The sequence below is a fragment of the Danio rerio genome, chromosome 2 (genome assembly GCF_052040795.2).
Source record: "Danio rerio strain M-AB ecotype USA chromosome 2, GRCz13ab, whole genome shotgun sequence".
In the NCBI taxonomy this organism is placed as follows: domain Eukaryota; kingdom Metazoa; phylum Chordata; class Actinopteri; order Cypriniformes; family Danionidae; genus Danio; species Danio rerio.
This window is the reverse complement of record NC_141022.1, coordinates 58,260,293-58,279,094: the sequence shown is the minus strand read 5'-3', so window position 1 is coordinate 58,279,094 and position 18,802 is coordinate 58,260,293. Positions and strand designations below refer to the sequence as shown.

Below are 18,802 nucleotides of genomic sequence, written 5' to 3'. Positions count from 1 at the left end.
CTTTCCATCCAACCTGATAGAGCTTGAGAGGTTCTGCAAAGAGGAATGGGCAAAAATTCCCATAGACAGGTGTGCCAAGCTTGTGGCATCACATTCAAAAAGACTTGAGGCTGTAATCGCTGCCAAAGATGCATCAACAAAGCATTGAGAAAAGGCTGAGAACACTGATGTACATCTGATTTATCAGCTTTTTATTTTTAATAAATTTGCAACAATTTCAAAAACTCTTTTTTCACATTGTCATTATGGGGTATTGTGTGTAGAATATTGAAGAAAATAAATGAATTTAATCCATTTTGGAATAAGTCTTTAACGTAAAAAAATGTAGAAAAAGTGAAGCACTGTAAATACCTTCCAGATGCGCTGTATTTGTTTAAGAATTTATACATCCGTTTTTGGAGATCAACTTCTTGCATGACTTTTAAGACAGCAAGTCTGTAATATTTCTACACATATATAATCTACACATCATGTAATAAGAGAAAACACGCAAAGATTTTGATTTCACAACCAATAAAATTTATTCAATTATATATTACAAATATGTACATCCTCATGTAACAAGTAAATATTAAAATAGACATATTTTTAGAACCATCGTTCAAAAGGCATTACGTTGTAAAAAATAGCTTTTGTTGTGATCTCACATTTAAAACTGTAAAAGTAAGAGAGCTTCGCTTTTCCTATGGAGAAACCACAACAAACTTTTCCTCTTTTTTTGTCTTTTCTTTTCTCTGTTTTTTTCTATTTAAATGTGCGCAAGACACAAGAGACGACACGCAGAGAAGTGGATGTTACTAACAGACACGACAATGGCAGAAAAAGGAACCAGGACCACTTCAGTAAAACCTCACCACGGTACAACTTTTCAGAAAGGGACGAACCTGCGAAAGCATGCACGTTATAGAAATCACAAGTCAGAAAACATCGGCTCTGATGAAGGGGCGATAAAAGAGGAGTTAAAAAAACGAACGAAAGAAGAACAGAAGAAAACAGAACAGAAGTCTTCCAAAACACATGCTTAAAGAGTTAAGCCAACATCAACAACAACAGCAACGACGGAGAACTTCAATGTAAAAACAACTTTGGTCCATTAAACATTAGACGAAACAAAGTTTACAATCAAAATATTTATTACTTTAACTCTTCCGTCCTTTCAGTTTTCTTTCCTTGTTTTTTTGTGTGTGTTTTTTACAAGTTAAAAACAATAATTACATGGCTATTTACAAATGCACAATCAGTATGTATAAAATAAGTTAAAAAATGAGGAGCACAAACTATACACATCTATCAACACTCACTGTAGAAACATCTCCGATTCAGATCGCTCGCCTTTCTCCATGGTGGTCTTTACCCTCTGGAGGCTGTTTTCTTTTTTTTTTGTCTTCCTCGACCCGTGGACCTCAGGGTTAAGTGCGTTTTAGTTTCGGCCTGCAGTCTGTAGGAACCAATCTGGCGCCCATACGGTGAAGTGCATGTGGTCGAACCAGAACTACCAACACAGACTGAACCGATAGCCTGGAAGTGCAGCGCTTTTTTTTTTTCCTTATCTATTTTATTATAAATCTGGAGCATCTGTGACACACACACATACACACACACACACACACACACACACACACACACACACACACACACACACACACACAAACAACATACATGCGCACGCACACCCCCAAAATCAAGTGCTTCGTGTTTCACCCTACACTCATCTCTTGACGTGGTCCGATAGCTTTGAAAATGCGTTCGCCTCTTCAGCAGGTCATATCGGCGTCAGGTCGAAGTCGTCGTTGACCTCCACGAGCGGGATGTAGAATTCGGGAATCTCGAAAATGCTGGTGGACTTGTAAGTGGCGGGATCCAGTTCCTGTAGCTTTAGCTGCCACTCCAGACGCTGGACTGCGTTTAACGCTGCCGCTTCATGCTGCTGCCGCATCAGGAGACACGTCTGCAGGAAGATGGAGGTTTAGGTCAGTCAAAATGATTCAGGAATTCTTTCAGCTATTTCCCAAAAGATGTTTAACAGAGCAAGGAATTGTTCACAGTATTTCCAATAATATTTTTTCTGCTGGAGAAAGTCTGATTTGTTTTATTTTGGCTAGAACTAAAGCTGTTTTAAATTTTTTAAAACCCAATTTAAGGTCAATATTATTAGCCCCCTTAAGCAATATTTGTTTTTGATTATCTACAGAACAAACCGCTGTTATATAATGACTTTCCTAATTACCCAGACTTTACCCTAATTCACCTAGTTAAGCCTTTAAATGTCACTTTAAGCTGAATACTAGTGTCTTGAAAAATATCTAGTCAAATATTATGTGCTGTCATCATGACAGAGATAAAATAAATCAGTTATTATAAATGAGTTATTCAAACACTGTCACACCTAGACCTTTGTTTCAGTTCGTTTGGCATATGTGAGTCCAGCAATCGCGCTTGGATCCACGCCAAAACAATCGCTCCGAGATTTCCTGAATGAGGCTCAATTGAAACAAACTCTAAAGCAAATCGATTGTATTGAGAAAGCGATGCGATCCGAGCCTGGCTATATCACAGTGTATTATGGATATGTAATAGGCATAAGGCTATATAAAGAGAGAATTATGAGTAGGGCAGGAGGTCATTTTAGACATCCCAAGACTCCTGGACGTTTCGTGAGTCTCCCGCAAATGCACAGGGACTGCCAACAAACGAGTGATCATCTCCTGGTAATCGCGTGTCTCCCTCCCGGTCTTCAAATAAGTTGCGCACCCTTCTCACCGCTCCCCACCGCATCCCTCCTCGCTCTTCAAACACGTCGCGTGCACCTTTTCAAACACCACCAAACCACCACCCCGACAGCTGAGCGGGACTCTGCGAAATACACCGTGAAACTCTGACCAATGTGAGGAGAGTTTACTCACACGTGACTTGATTTAGCTCTTTTGGTCCGATTAGAAGCTTTGTCGTAGGAGAGCAAACCGCACCAAGAGCAAAGAGCAACAATGTAACAATTCTAATCCCTGTTTCGGAACAAATGGATCGATTCACAGGTGTGAAAGCACCCTTAAAGCGATTTATTTATTCCATATCAGCAGAATTGTCTGTATTGGTAATAAATATATGATTTACCTTATAACTGTTTCGTAAATATCCAAAGGGCTCACAAAACTGCTAGCCTGACGTTTGTTTTCATTCTCTGATGCTATAAATCTAAAGTCTTTAAACTTTAAATCAGGGGTTCCAAAACGTTTTCGAATAAAGGGCCAAAAAACAAATATCATATGAGCTGTGGGCCGAGGGTAAATATTCCAAACTATATCACAATAAAGATGCTGTTGCCAATTTCCTAATTAATTTCATAATACTCAATTCATCTTCTTTTCGGCTTAGTCCCTTTATTATTCTGGGGTCACCACAGCGGAATGAACCGCCAACTTATCCAGTATATGTTTTACGCAGCGGATGCCCTTCCAGCTGCAACCCATCACTGGGAAACACCCATACACACATAAGCCCCTTTCACACATACAGACCTTTCCGGAAAATTGCCGGCAATTTTCCGGAAAGGTTGTATGTGTGAACAGGTCCTTTTTGAAAATACCGGTAAATTCGTTCTGGCTATTTTCCGGAAAGAGAAGTTGTAACATTACCGGCAATTTGCCGGAATGCTGCGCTGTGTGAACGCAGAAGGAAGATTCCCGTAATAAGCGCGTGCACGTCTAGAACGTGCTGACGTGAGACGTCTGCTTTAGCCAATCACAACAGTCAGACGCATTTACATCCGCTCGGTTTGTGAGAATAAAAGCCTTTGAATATTTTTCCAGACACATTTAGCTGCTAGAAGTTAGTCAGATCACGTTTATATGTTCTTCATAATGCCAACTGTGTAAATAATCATCGATGAGATGCTTATGATAAGCCGTTGTTTGTTTACGTTCGTGTGCCTGTGAAACAGCCTGTGAGCGCCAGCACACGTACATATTATGAACATCTCGACATGCGAAAGTGATCCTGAGAAAGTTGTTCACAATATTGATCATCCACAGAGTTTGTAATTTAGTCAAATGTTTACAAATACAAGCGCAGCCGTTTAAAGCTCATTTGTGGTGAATGATGTCAGAATTTACCGGTATTTTGGAATAGATGTGTGAATGCTCTTTTCCGGAAAATTTCCGTAACGTCCTCGCCTGTGTGAACAGCGCTTTTTTCAATATACCGGTAAAGTCTTTCCGGAAATTTTCCGGATATTTACCGGTATCACTGTGTGAAAGGGGCTATAGACTACAGACAATTTAGTTTATTCAATTCACCTGTAGTGCATGTCTTTGGACTGTGGGGGAAACCCACAGCTAACACGGGGAGAACATGCAAACTCCACACAGAAATGCCAAATGGCCCAGTCGAGGCTCGAACCAGCAACTTTCTTGTTGTGAGGTGATCGTGCTACCCACTGCACGACCCACCCACAATAAAAAAACATTACTTATCGTTACTAAAACATTAAAAACAGTGGAGTGAAATGCTGAATAGACTAGTCAAGTAAAATCTGCCTTTGCCTTGATTTGCTCACCAGTCTCTGCATTGTCCTATATCCATCAGGTGTGTACGTTTAAACTAAATCTGTTTCATTTACAATATTTAATTGAAAAATATAATTTAAATTAGCTTTTAACAATAAAACAAACAAACAACAGATTACATTCATTTTCTTCATTACTGGGAAACACCCATACACTCTCATTCACACACATACACTATGGACAATTTAGCCAACCCAATTCCCCTAAAGCGCATGCGTTTAAACTTGTGGGGGAAACCGGAGCACCTGGAGGAAACCCACGCCAACACGGGCAGAACATGCAAACTCCACACAGAAATGCCAACTGACCCAGCTAGGGCTCAAACCAGCGACCTTTTTGCTGTAAGACGTTTGTGCTACCCACTGCACCACCTTCCTGCCCTAAAAGATTACTTTAGATGTGAAAACAGCGCCATCATTCTCCCTCTCCTCACAGATGGGATGGCGAGCCAAATCAAAGGTTACCATGGGCCTGCAAGCCGTAATTTAGGCATCTCAGCTCTAAACTATTTTTTAACAGATGCTGGTTGTTTTGTTTGTGTCCATTTCATGTCATATTTCTGTTTTCTTTTGTACCTTCAACTTGTCAAACTTGTCATCTACATCCTGAAGCCAAGACATGAACTGCCTCGCATTGAATCGATCTCGAACAGAAGTCTTCCCATCATCACCCTGAAAAAAAAAGATGAAATGAAGAAAACAGAGATACAGCAGGGAAAACAAGTATTGAACATGTTATCATTTTTCTCAGAAAACATATTTCTAAGGTTGTTGTTGGCTTGAATTTTCCTCGAATGTTGGTAACAACCAAGACAATTTATATATGTAAAGAAAACTAATCTAATTAGTTTACAAATGAAGTTATGCATAATAAAATGAAATGATGCAGGGAAAAAGTATTGAACACATGAAGAAAGGGAGGTGTAGAAAGACATGAAAAGCCCAGACAACAGCTGAAATCTCTCAGTAGTTCTTCAGCAACCCTCTGCTCTTTCTCAGTGTAAATGAATATCAGCTGCTTCAGTCCAACATCTACATTAGCAGGAGGATGAGGATGAAACCAGGGTGGACATTTCAGCAAGACAATGATCCAAAACACAGCCAAGAAAACTCTGTTGCTTTCAGAGAAAGAAAATCAAGCTGTGGAATGGCCCAGCCAATCACCTGGGGCCTCATGTACGAAGACTTGCGTGGAAATCTTACTAAAACATTGCGTACGCCAAAGCTGTAAATGTGCGTACGCAGAAAAAATTTCAGATGTATGAAACACTGCGTACGCCGAATCTCACGCATATTCTTTTGTACATCCGAATAAACGTGAAACTGAGCGCAACATGCACGAGCACAAAACCCCTCCCTGCCTCCTCCCCCGTATGAATATGCTAATGACTATGCTAATGGCAAAACCCAACGAAAAAGCAATGGCAAAAGCAAGCAAGAAGAGAAACTTTGAACAGAATGTGAATTGGAGGTGCTGCTTTCGGAGGTAGACCGGAGAAAAGGTGTTATTTACAAGTTTGTTCGGAATTAACAACAAAAGAAAAAAATAGAGTGGGAGAGTTTAGCTGATGCGGTTAACACAGTTGGGTCTGAACATCGCACTGAGTGCATTAAAAAAATAAATAGTGTGGTTTATATCTGTAAAATGTTGCAGGACGCTCAACAGTCTCAGTGGCGTTACTCGTAAGACGCTTGTGATCATGAATTGATATGTTCGAGCATGAACTCGGCTCGAATCCAACGTCTGATGAACTCTTTCTTGTTTTTTTCCCCCGCTACATATCAGATTTTGCCAACTATTTATCACGAGAAAGACTAGTAGGAATCATCAATAAGTTCATATCAATAAGCATCATATTTTATTTGCACATTTATTGAATGGAAATGTTTCTGATTCACTCATGCAAATTCATCTTCAGATGGTGTCTTTATAGCAATGTGCGTGCAGTAGAGAGCTCAGATTACATTGGGAAAACAGGCGACTGCTGCAAATTGTGCTTTAATGTTTAGCTGGTCAACTGCATGGTATGGAAACCTTATATACCTGCTGAACCCGTCTCATACAGCTGCCATTGCAAGGCTCAGACACTTTGTAGAGAGGAATTTAACACAACTGCCTCTAGGAGTCGCCAATAGTAATAAAACAGACACGCACTAAAAGCCTGCCAGAAAGCTGCCGTGAAGCTGCGCACATTCCCACGTTCAGTTCATTGTTAGTAAATCCAAACGTGAGCGATTCTGAGCGTGAAACCTGGCGTACGCAAAGTTTTTGTGCGTACGCAGCGTTGATACATGAGGCCCCTGGTCTGAATCTAATAGAAAATATAAAATAAAGCTCAGATTTGATAGACGAGACCCATTAAACATCAAGATTTTGACACTCTTTTAAAGCTTATAAAAAGCTCACACCTGAGCAATGCATGTGACTTCATTCCCCATATGAGAGGCGTCTTTAGGTTGCGATCATTAAAAAAGCCTTTTATATAAAGTGTTAAATGCGTTTAAGCAGTTCAGCACTTTCTCCTTCTGTCATTTCATTATTACACATACCTCATTTTTCAGATTCTTTTGTTTTGTTTTTGTGTTCGTGTTGTTTGGGTTTTCACCTAAATCTGCTTCAATCCCATGTCAACAGCAGCTAAAGAAATATTATTCCCAGAAAAACCTTGTGTTCAATATTTATTTCGCCCACTTTAATAAGGTTAACCTGTACAGAACAAGACTTTCTAAAGTTTAAAAAAGCAAGTTCTGCTTTATTTTATTAGATTTGGGTCAGATTCTGGAAAACACATTTTTGTAATCTTGTTCTAAGGAACCAAGGTACCCAAGTTTGACAATAAAACCAAAAAATGTCCAATTCAATATCATTTATTTATTTAATTTTAGTTTAATTTACTTACAACTTCTGAGTGAAACTTGGAACTAAAATTACGCCGTTTGGATTTTTACTTCATTCAACATTTCACTGAATTGCAGTCTTACCTCCAGCTGTAGTGTTTACTTGAGTTGAAATATATTTCTTACTTCAATTTAAAACTAATGTCTAATAATGTGATCGCTTACCTGGACTTCTTGGGGCATGTTGTATACTTCGGCATCCAATAGGACTGTGCAGGCACTGAACGGAAGCGTCTGATTGGCTAGTGTTCTCGCAGCGCGGTAATGAACTCTCAAAACCTCCTGCTCATTGGATACAATCAGTTTTTCCTGTAAGAGCAAATTGTTGCGTTGTTTTAATAATTAACTGAAATACTTTTAAACATGATTATAATTCAACAGGGTCAAAAGGTTGACACTTTTATTTTAAAATATTTTTTGTAGCAAATGCATCTGTAAAATATGTAGAATTACCAGCCCTGAATTAAGAAGGGAATTGAGAATTACCTGGTATATTTGAAACTAGGGCCGCACGATACTGGAAAGATCTGACATTTTGATATTTTGCTGCTTTATACACTCATCGGCCAATTTATTAGGTACACCTGCCCAACTGCTCATTAACGCAAATTTCTAATCAGCCAATCGCATATCAGCACATATCAGAAAGGCAACAGTAACTCAAATAGGCAACTCATTACTACCGATGTTTGCAGAAGAGCATCTCTAAACACACAACACGTCCATCCTTGAGGCGGATGGGCTACAGCAGCAGAAGACCACAGGGTGCCACTTCTGTCAGTTAAGAACAGGAAGCTGAGGCTACAATTCACACAGGCTCACCAAAATTAGACCATAGAAGATTGGAAAAACGATTACAACATTTAGATAGTAGGGTCAGAATTCGGCTTCAACAACATGAAAGCATGGATCCATCCTGCCTTGTATCAACAGTTCAGGCTGCTGGTGGTGGTGTATTGGTGTGGGGGATATTTTGTTGGCACACTTGTGGTCCATTAGTACCAATTGAGCATCGTGTCAACGCCACAGCCTACCTGAGTATTGTTGTTGATCCCAGTGTACCCATCTTCTGATGGCTACTTCCAGCAGGATAATGCGCCATGTCTTTAAGTGTGAATTATCTCAGACTGGTTTCTTGAACATGAAAATGATTCACTGTTCTCAAATGGCCTCCACAGTCACCATAGCTCAATCCAATAGAACAACTTTGGAATGTGGTGGAACGGGAGATTTGCATCATGGATGTGCAGCCGACAAATCTGCAGCAACTGCGTGATGTTATAATGTCAATATGGAGCAAAATCTCTGAGGAATTGTTTCAGTACCTTGTTGAATCTACGCCATGAACGATTAAGGCAGTTTTGAAGGCAAAAGGGGGTCCAACATGATACTAGTAAGGTGTACCTAATAAAGTGGCCGGTGAGTGTATATTGCAATATGAATATAATTTCACCACTTGATTTGAATAGCTCTACTTGGAAAGATTTGGTTAATTTAGATCGACTGAAATGATCAGTCAGTCTTTTCCGATGCAATACTTTGCATAATTTATAAATTACAAGCACAATAGATAAATAAACAGTGCTTTATGGTTTTCTAGGGAGTCTAACAATAATAAAGTACACAATTTGGTCATCATTGTATAAATAATAAAAAAATTTATAATATCTTTATCTTTAACCTTTAGTAAATCTCATAATCCTGTGACATGACTATTGCAGATACACACATTACGATATCGATGCTCAAACAATACACTGTTCAGCCTAATTTAAGCCTATATAGTGTTTTTTTTTACATTATCAACATTAAGTTTTATATTGAACTTTTTTGGAAATAATGTTTATATTGGCAAAAAAATTACAATTTAATATTTTTGTAATGTTGCTATATGATTTAGAGATTTTACAAATCTGCTGCAGTTTCATTACATACCACTAGGAGGCTGCAAAACTCAATTCAGGAAAACCTTTTCTCCATCTAATATTCATTCATTTTCTTGTCGGCTTAGTCCCTTTTATAATCCGGGGTCGTCACAGCGGAATTATCCGCCAACTTATCCAGCAAGTTTTTACGCAGCGGATACCCTTCCAGCCGCAACCCATCTCTGGGAAACATCCACACACACACTCATACACTACGGACAATTTAGCCTACCCAATTCACCTGTACCACATGTCTTTGAACTGTGGGGGAAACCGAAGCACCCGGAGGAAACCTATGCAAAGGCAGGGAGAACTGAGCCGAGGTTCGAACCAGCCACCTTCTTGCAGTGAGGCGACAGCACTACCTACTGCGCCACTGCCTTGCCCTTATCTAATATTAGGAATGTCAATTGAGTCAATGTTAGTGAACTACTTGGCCTATATTATATTTATGTTGTAATTCCTGATGTGTACTGGGTTTGTAAAATATATAGAGTGGTAACAATCCTTCTGGTTTTTGTAAAACTTTATATATTATTTTTGAAAAATAAAATAAAAACTGAATTGCAAAAAAGAAACGTCACCCATTCTTGATTTCCACTCACCCTTTCGATGCTGTGCTGCAGTCTCAGCTTCATCCGCACCATCTCTTGCTGTTTGAACATCTCCTTCAGTGGTTCAGGTAAAGAGGGTGGAGGCGTTATCTACAAAACGGAAGAACAGTGAGACATTTTTGCCTTAGTCTTTCTTGAGTAAATATTACTTTCACATACTGTTAGTGGAGATCACTTACTGTTGGGATGCAGAGTTTGCTGAGAGGGTTTCCATCCAGCAGATAGGACCCATTGAATGTCACATACTCGTCGTAGTACTGAGGCGCTTGAGGAATGACACTACAAAGGACTTTCCTCTTCTCTTCGATCTTTTTGCGAATGTGCAAGTACTCATAATATGGGTTGGCTCTCTCTGTCTGGTAAGGCTGAATCTCCTCAAGCTTCAGTGCATCTACAATCGCAGCCAGGGACTGCTGTGTCTTTTCTCTGACCTGCTGAGCTGTAAGGTTTGCTTGGGCTAGCGGAGATGCTCTAGGCATTTTTCGTTTTCTTGGATGGGTCGCTTGAATGTCAGCTTCTTCTTCAAGGAGTCTGACTTTGGCTCTGGCCCCAGATATATCTGAATCTCTGTCCATGGCTGATATCGGAGAGGAACTTCCAGAGGTCTCTCCACTGGTTGGCTCTGCCTGATGATCAGGGTGGATGGGAGCACTGCTTTGAGCCTGTTCTACATTAGCCAGAATGTCCGATTTCAAAGGCTTCTCGTCAAGAGAAAACGGGTCTGGCATTTCTGAGTCAGCCTTACTTTCAGATGAAGTCACTGCACCTTCTTCTGAAGACAAGACTTTGGCCTCATCAATTTCTGTGATTCGGCTCTTATCCGAAACTTCCTCTGGAACCTCCATGGGCTCCTCTGGGATTCTTTCTGGACTGGCACAGCAAGAAACATTTGTCACCGAAGCCAAATGTAGGCCTTGCTCTTCTTTCTCTGGTTGAGCATCAACTGCAACCAATGGGTCATTGGAGAACCTTGAGATACTTTCTTCTTGCACTAGTTCATTGCCCTTTTCAGTATCTTCCTGAACACTTGTCGCCTTCAGCAGTGGTTTAGTAGATTCCTCAGAGCTGGATCTACAGGATGCTGTAGATGGACTTGGAGTGCTCGCGCAATCAGTTTTAGTGACATTTTCCCCAATCTTGTCCTCTGAAGCAACCAATGGTTTGTCTCTTTGCTCTGTTCTCAAACTAGAGTCTGTTGTCATTGTCTGTTCACCACTGGAAGCAGAGCTAATCTCACAATGCTGACTACTCGAAGGCAAATGTGCATTGGAATCTGATGATGAAGTTGATGTATGAGATGACTGTAATGATGCAACAGCAAGTGAAGCCTCCTTTTTTACTCCCTCTGCACCAGGGACATCAAGCTGACCTAGACTTGCATGCTCTATTTGACTACTAGTGGTGCAAAACTTGTTCTGCTCTTCCAATTGGCTCGGAGACACACTGTTTGCTTGTGTTACACTGTCTTTAGCACTAGCCTGCGAAGGTTGTACTTGACATGTGGAACTGACGACTTCGGCTTCATTACTAGACAGAATTTCATTTTCTGGAAAAGAGTTTGTAAGACTTTGACTGCTCCGAGTCTCCTGAACAGGGGGGACACTAATTTCAGTTAGATGAACTTGAGATTGCTCGCTGGTTGGTTGTGATGCAATACTGATTACCGGAGACTCTTCTGTGGGTTTTGTTTCAGTTGTTGGTACCTTGGCTTCTTCATCCAGAATAGCCCTTAAGCATGGTGATGCATGCCTGCTTGCCAATGGTGTGCGATTGCAGAGAGCCGATGATTCGGGAAGACTGCTACTATCTTTATCATGAACACTAGGCGACCTGGAGGACTGTGCAACAAGGGAAGACTGAAGTAAAGGTGGCTGCGAATCTAAGGCTTCCACGTTCATGTCAGAATCATATTGGTCAGTTGGTCTAGGTGTCAAAATAGTTGCCTGGCAGGAGTCTTCTGAACTTGCCACAGAGATCATTGATATTGATCTTGACATAAGACCAGATTTTTCACTCTCTGGTCTCGGAGATCGACTTAGATTGTTTTCAATTATAGGACCGTTCTTCCCCAAGGTTTTTGCATCTAGCGAGAGAGTTCTCACACTAGTGGCATCCTTTAAAATCTTTTCACGTTGTCCATCTGGCGCTTCTGAGCTCTTTGACCGAGTTAGTTCCTTGGTTAGACATGGCTCAGTGGACGTAGAGGATGATTTAATTTTTTCCTTGTTTTTTTGTTGTTTCGCAGGGTCAATTCCAGGACGCTGTTTTAGCCGCTCCCGTTCCTTCTGCTTGATTTTCTCCAAGTGCTTTTTGTGCCACTGTTCGATTTCCTGATCTTTGAGACTGAGCATGCGTTCAAAGCTGGTCTTCATGAGGTCATCATTCACCAGCCTCTTTTCTTTGGGACGAGTATCCTTTAGAGTAGGTGTAACCTTAGATTTGGAGTCCACTTCACTTGGTTTCGGTTTGTTAATTTTGCCATCCCTGTTAAACTGGGATCGATCTTTGTCCTTTTCCTTGTGCCGATCTCGTTCCCGATCTCGATGTCTTTCAGACTCCCGGTCCCTCTCTCTTCGATCTCGGTCTTTCTCTGAAGGCTTGGTTACCTCTTCCTTTGATTTAGATGAGACAACCTTATTATTCTCACAAACATAGCCTTTCTTTTCTTCCAATAACGACTTTAGATTCGAGTAGGAAGAGGAAGATGGAGTGGTTGATTTATCTTTTTTCCTCTTGTCAGAATCTTTGTCCCGTTCTTTGTCTTTACTGCGGTCAGATTTTCCATGATCAGCAGTTTTCTCAGGGGCTTTTCCTTTCTTTTCAGAAGTTGTTTTATCTTTGTCTCTGTGGTCACCAGAAGCGTGCTCTTTCTCCGCTTTTTTATCAAGCTTGTCCTTATTCTTCTTGTTCTCCTCATGCTTTTTCACTGGAGTCATTGGTTTGAGTTTTTCACCCTCTTTATGGCTCTTATCATTGGGCGAATGTGAAACATTTGTTAATTTCTCCTTTTCCTTCCATCGATCTGTAGAGTTGTGGAGCTCGGGCTTGTCAGGTAAATGCTCAGATTTTACCTTCTTATCTTTATCCGAGTGTCTCTTATCAGACTTCTCAGATTCCCGATCCTTTGTTGGTGGTCGCTTATCAGTTTTTTCTCGAGAGTTCTTCTCTGGAGACTCCAGTTGCTCTTGGTCAGCAGAATTACAAGTTGCTGGTTTCTCATCCACTTCTTCTGACAAGTGTTGTGAGCCATCAGGAATTCGTACAGAGAAAGTACCATCAGTCCGCTCATCTGTTTCATCTTCTTTTCCTCGCTCCTCTTTAAGAGGAATCTCTTTTTTCTCCTTTTTAATGGTTTTATCTCTTTCCTCTTTTGGCCTCCTGTCCTTGTTACTGCTACTAGTTGAATGTTTGTCTTTTGATGCCCCTTTTTCCTCTTTAACAGGTGACGAATCTGAGGATTTTACTGGAGATCCACCAGCAAGTATCTCACCTTTCCCCACAGGTTCCTCATTTTCATCACTTTTGAAGAAGTTCTCCTTCCAGAACTCTCGATCAAACTCGAGGTTCCTATGTCCATCCTTGCGTGGCTCTTTCTGCCGGTGGCGATTCCTCTCGGCTTCGTACTCTTTCCTATATTTCTCCTTTTCTTTCTCCTTGTGTTTTAGCTTGTGCTTTTTTACAACTTTCCCATCTTTGTCAGTCTTCCTAAACGCACCCTCAGAGCTGTCTATACTGTTGCTTAAACTGCTGTCTTTGAAAGGACTCGAACTGCCGTCATCTCCTTCCAAGTTAGGCTCCTTGTGATGGTGCTTGCTCTTTTCCTTATGTTTGCAGCTTTTACTGCTAGAATCTTCTGTGCAATAGTCAGAGTCTGTGTAGTGGTTATATTTGATGCCGTCCCCAGGGCAAGATCCATCAGCGATTGAAACACATGTCTTAGCGTTTTCCTGTTTCAGCGGGGTTGCCTGCTTGTCAGTTTGGCTGTGGTTCAGCTTTGGGGATTTGACTACAGACAGGTGAAATAGGTGAACCGATGTGTCATCCTTTGCACTGAATGACATTTTGAAAGAGTCCTCTTCTCTGACGCCCTTGTCAGAATTATCGGACACAGTCGGAGAGGAAAACAGAAGGGATTTGCTGTTCTCTTTCCCTTCTTCTCGGACTTCCTGGTTTTCTTTGTTTTTGCTTTGGCTCTTGTTCTTTTTCTTCTGTTTACCTTTTTCTTTCTGCTCCACTGGCGTTAGAGTCAAGCTTTCTTTTTTCGATCTACTGTCCGTTTTATGTCCATCCACACTGACTGACCTAGTAGGTGAGCTCCTTCTTTCCGTCGGCACCTCTGCTTCATCGCTTGAACTGTCTGAACTGCAGTAGACACGGGACGCCTTTGTTTTTTTAGACTTGCAAGCCAGCATGGACTGGTCGCTTTTGCTACCTTGTTTTGAAGCATAGTGGTTTCTGTCCTTTTCCTCCTTCTCCTTTTGCCGTAGCTCTCGCCTAAAGAGGTGTCGCTCATTAAGTGACTTACTGAGGTCCTCTTCCTCTTCCTCATCTTTAAACTCATATTCATCCAGCCCTGACATGGACGATGAGGCTTTGACAGTTGTCGATTTACAGTCAGAGTCTTTTTCAGCATCAGAAAACTCCAGGTTCTCGTCTACACTGGATGGATTCACTGAAGATGGGTCCTCTGATTCTGTAACATAAAAAATATGAAAAAGGGAATTATTAAAATACTCATTACAGGGATAGTTCACCCAAAAAAGGATTTATGGACCCTTTTTTTGTTCTAACATTGTTTGAGCTTTATGTAATGTAGTGTGTATTTATATAGTGCATTTATTTTGTATGTCCATACACCCAAAGCGCTTCACAATTATGAGGGGTGTCTCTCCACACCACCACCAGTGTGCAGCATTCACTTGGACGATGCAACAGCAGCCACAGGACAACAGCACCAGTGTGTTCACCACAAACCAGTCTTTGGTGGAGTGAAGACAGTGATAAAGCCAATTCAGTGGATGGGGATGATTGGGAGGCCATGGTGGGTAAGGGCCGATGGAGGGAATTTGGCCACGACACCAGGATTACACCCCTACTCAAGTGCCATGAGATTTTTAGTAACCACAGAGAGCTCGGTTTATCATCTCATTTGAAAGATGGCGCTCACTGACTGTATAGTGTCCCCTTCACTTTACTGGGGCATTAGGACCCATACAGACTGCAAGTTGCTGGCCCCACTAACACCACTTGCAACAGCAACCTAGTTTTCCCATGTGGTCTCCCATCTAGGTACTGACCAGACTCAGCCCTGCTTAGCTTCAGTGAGTAACCGGTCTTGGGCTGCAGGGTGATATGGCTGTGGCCCTATTATGAATATGATGATAAACAGAAAACATGATATTTTAAATATAGCTGAAAACCAGTAGCCATTGACTTCATTTGTTTTTTTTTCCTATTATGGATGTCAAGTTACTGGGGTCCAAGATTTTCCAAAATATCTTCTTTTGTGTTAGGCAGTAAAAAAAATGGTTAGTAAATTAAAATGTTTGGATGACCTATTGCTTTAATCCTGCAAGGCAGATTATACAACACATATCAAACACAATAATTATTTTTTGTTATATTATATATAAGTGATTGTCATAAGAAATGTAATAGTCAAAAATATATATGAAAACATGTAAGCACCTTATTTTTTATATGGAACTAAATTGTTTTCTGTGAAAATGCAAGACTCTCTATTTATTAGCTGCCATAAGTAAATAAACAGAAGAATAAAGTGCAGTAAGTGCTGAAAGTGTTTGCACAACAAACCAGCCTGGTAATAATTAAGATAATGCATTAATATGGCAAGAATTAAAAGTGTGCACAATTAAGTAACATTAAGAACTGGAAGCGGATGACCTCAGCACACAGATGCACTAAATTTGCAAATGGTTGTACCCTCTTTTACAGTATTAATTTTAACAAAATAAACATAAACAGGTGTAAAAGGTGGGTGCTTTTACACCTAGACCTTTGTTTCTGAACCGGTCTCATTTGCCCAGTTAGCGCAGCAGTCGCACTCGGACCCGCGCCAAAATAATCGCTCCAAGATCGCCTGAAAGAGGTGGTCTCGGCTCAATTGAAACGAACTCTGGAGTGGATCGATTGTCGTGAGAAATCGATACGATCCGAGCCCGGCTATGTCATAGTGTTTTAATTATGAATTATGGGTGGGGCAGGATGTCATTCCTACCGGTAATTGTGGGTTTCGTGTAAAATTCGAAAGTAAAAGCATGCTGAACTATTAACAAGAGCAGTGTATTCGTTAGGAAAATTGACCGAACTGCATTAGTTTATCTTTTATTTCTCTCTATAATGTAATGCCTATAATGCATAAGCCAACTGCTAAGTATGAGAAAGTCTTACCTTTGCTCTATATATAGTGACGACGTCTGAGGGTGTCACCATTCAAAATTAAAGCGCAGATTTTTGCTTATAATGTCTTATTGCTCATAGTCATAAATTAAAATAAGGACACATGACAGCTGAGCAGGACTCTGCAAAAAAACCCTGAAACTGACCAATGTGAGGAGAGTTTACTCACACGTGACTTGTTTTAGCTATTTTGGTCCATTTATAAACTTTGCCGTGTGAAAGCGAACCGCACCAACAACAAAGAGCAACAATGTAACAAATTTAATCCCTGTGTCGGAATGAATCGAGGCAATCAAATGAATCGATTCACAGGTGTGAAAGCACCCTAAATCAAGGAAAAGACTTGACTACAAGGTTCTCATTAGATACCAACAATGACTACATCAGCATGCAATATCACTGACTAAAATGTAGTCAAAGAGATAAAAACTAATGAACATTAATTTGGTTATAATCCAGCAAACCGCTGCAAGGCACTCTTTCTGTTGGAAATAAATGAAAAGCAAATAACACTTTGTCCTTCTTTTCATAGACAAAATAAACGCTGCTCTTTTACATGACAAATTAGTTGGATATATAATGATACCTGCTATTAAAACTAACCTACAGCACATAGAAAAATATAAACAGAATAAAGATTTGAGGCTTGTCTTTAAATCTGCATCTGAAATTGATCAGCATGCCAAAAATATTTGCAGAGCTTGTGTTTAATGGACTCTTTTAACACTTCTGGGTTTCTCCACAGCGAAAACAGCCATAGTCAGGTAAACTCAGAGTGTAGTGAATGGGAGAATACAATAAATCATTTTTTTACAATCCTATTTACTGAAATAATAAAATAAAAACTCCACTATGGTGTTATGAAGACTTTCAGAAAAATAAGTAAAATGTGCGAGACTGATAACGGCAGCCGGAAGAGAGAATAATGTCAGATTTACATAGACGCTGCATTGGAAACACCTCGCACAAGCGGTACTTCGTTTTGTTGCATTTCATGCAAAGATGATATCATACATACCTAAATACATATAAATGCTCAAAGGTTTCATTAAAAATCTAAATGTTAAACACTTTTAAGGATTTAAGATGCTGATGACCCTAAAACGCATCATAACAGACTTGTGAAAAGTGTTCATTAGCAATGTACAACATATTCAGAGCTCTGGATATACCTGAAGAGCTGTCTTCTGGTTCTGACAGTGGGATTTCTCCCTTGAGTAGCTGCTCCAGCTCCTGAGAGTCAGCAACATCAACCGGTCTCTCCCCTCTCTTGTTGGCTTGAAAAGCATTGCCTCCATGACGCAAGAGCAGCTTCACAATCTAGAAAATACACCAAAAAAATAAGACAACGTACACAAGTTATTCAGACTGCCAGTACGATACTCAGTGTGTCAGCGCGTGTGTGAAAACCCACGTCTTTGTGTCCACTGCTTGAGGCGTCATGAAGCGGCGTGTCATCGTCCAATCCCTGCGTGTTCACTTCCGCTCCTGCACCAATCAAAACCTTCGCTACATCATAGTAACCAAGGTTGCAGGCTTCATGGAGAGGCGTCCAACCTGAATAAAATAACACACCAATATGAGCTAAATCTTGAAGGAAAACCCTCTTTAACCTAGTCCACCGTTTCCCTCATGTCCCCTGATGCTTTATGGGAATTATGGGAGTAACATACATATAAACTATAGTAAATATAACAATGTAAAGCTGCTTTGAAACAATAATCATTATGAACGATACACAAATTTAAAGTGAACTGAATAAGGGGTGGCATGGTGGCTCAGTGGTTAGCACTGTAGCCTCACAGCAAGAAGGTCGCTGGTTCGAGTCCCAGCTGGGCCAGTTAGCATTTCTGTGTGGAGTTTGCATATCCTCCCCGTGTTTGCGTGGGTTTCCTCCAGGTGCTCCGATTTCCACCACGGACCAAACACATGCACTACAGGCGAATTGGGTAAAACAAATTTGGTCTTAGTGTGTGTGAGAGTGTATGGGTTTGGGTTGCGGCTGGAAGGGCATCCGCTGCATAAAACATATGCTGAAATAGTTGGTGGTTCATTCCACTGTGGCAACCTCTGATAAATAAGGGAGTAAGCCAAAGGAAAATTAATGAATGAACGAATTAATGAATATAACAACGTCTACAATCCTCTTAAAGGCACAGTAGGTCATTTTCACCACTAGAGGGCAAATATTTACAACAAACAAAGGCTTATTTTGATGACGGCGTATGAAATCATTAGAGCTCATTACATCCTTCTCCACAACCTTCTGCTCATGATCATTAAAAGAAAAAGCAGCTTGTTTTATAAATGGATTTTAAGTTTCTGTTATAATGCTGCACTGTGCAGTCTAACACAACACACAACATAGCGTTCACCCACTGACT

At 40.5% G+C, this 18,802-nt stretch overlaps 1 protein-coding gene across 7 annotated transcripts in view; it reads right to left on the bottom strand.

The window, feature by feature from the left end:
* Nucleotides 1-496: 496 nt before the first annotated feature.
* ankrd12 (ankyrin repeat domain 12) overlaps nt 497-18,802 on the bottom strand; it is a 100,124-nt gene continuing 81,818 nt past the window's right edge. For 4 of the 7 annotated variants that reach the window (XM_087238934.1, XM_087238936.1, XM_087238933.1 and 1 more), the window contains 7 exons: nt 17,833-17,975; nt 17,591-17,738; nt 10,178-14,691; nt 9,990-10,088; nt 7,625-7,768; nt 5,138-5,233; nt 497-1,948 (listed from right to left, as the gene is read on the bottom strand). In XM_087238934.1, coding sequence (XP_087095060.1) covers nt 1,763-1,948; nt 5,138-5,233; nt 7,625-7,768; nt 9,990-10,088; nt 10,178-14,691; nt 17,591-17,738; nt 17,833-17,975 — 5,330 coding nt within the window. In that variant the 3' untranslated portion in view covers nt 497-1,762. 7 annotated transcript variants of the gene reach the window in all.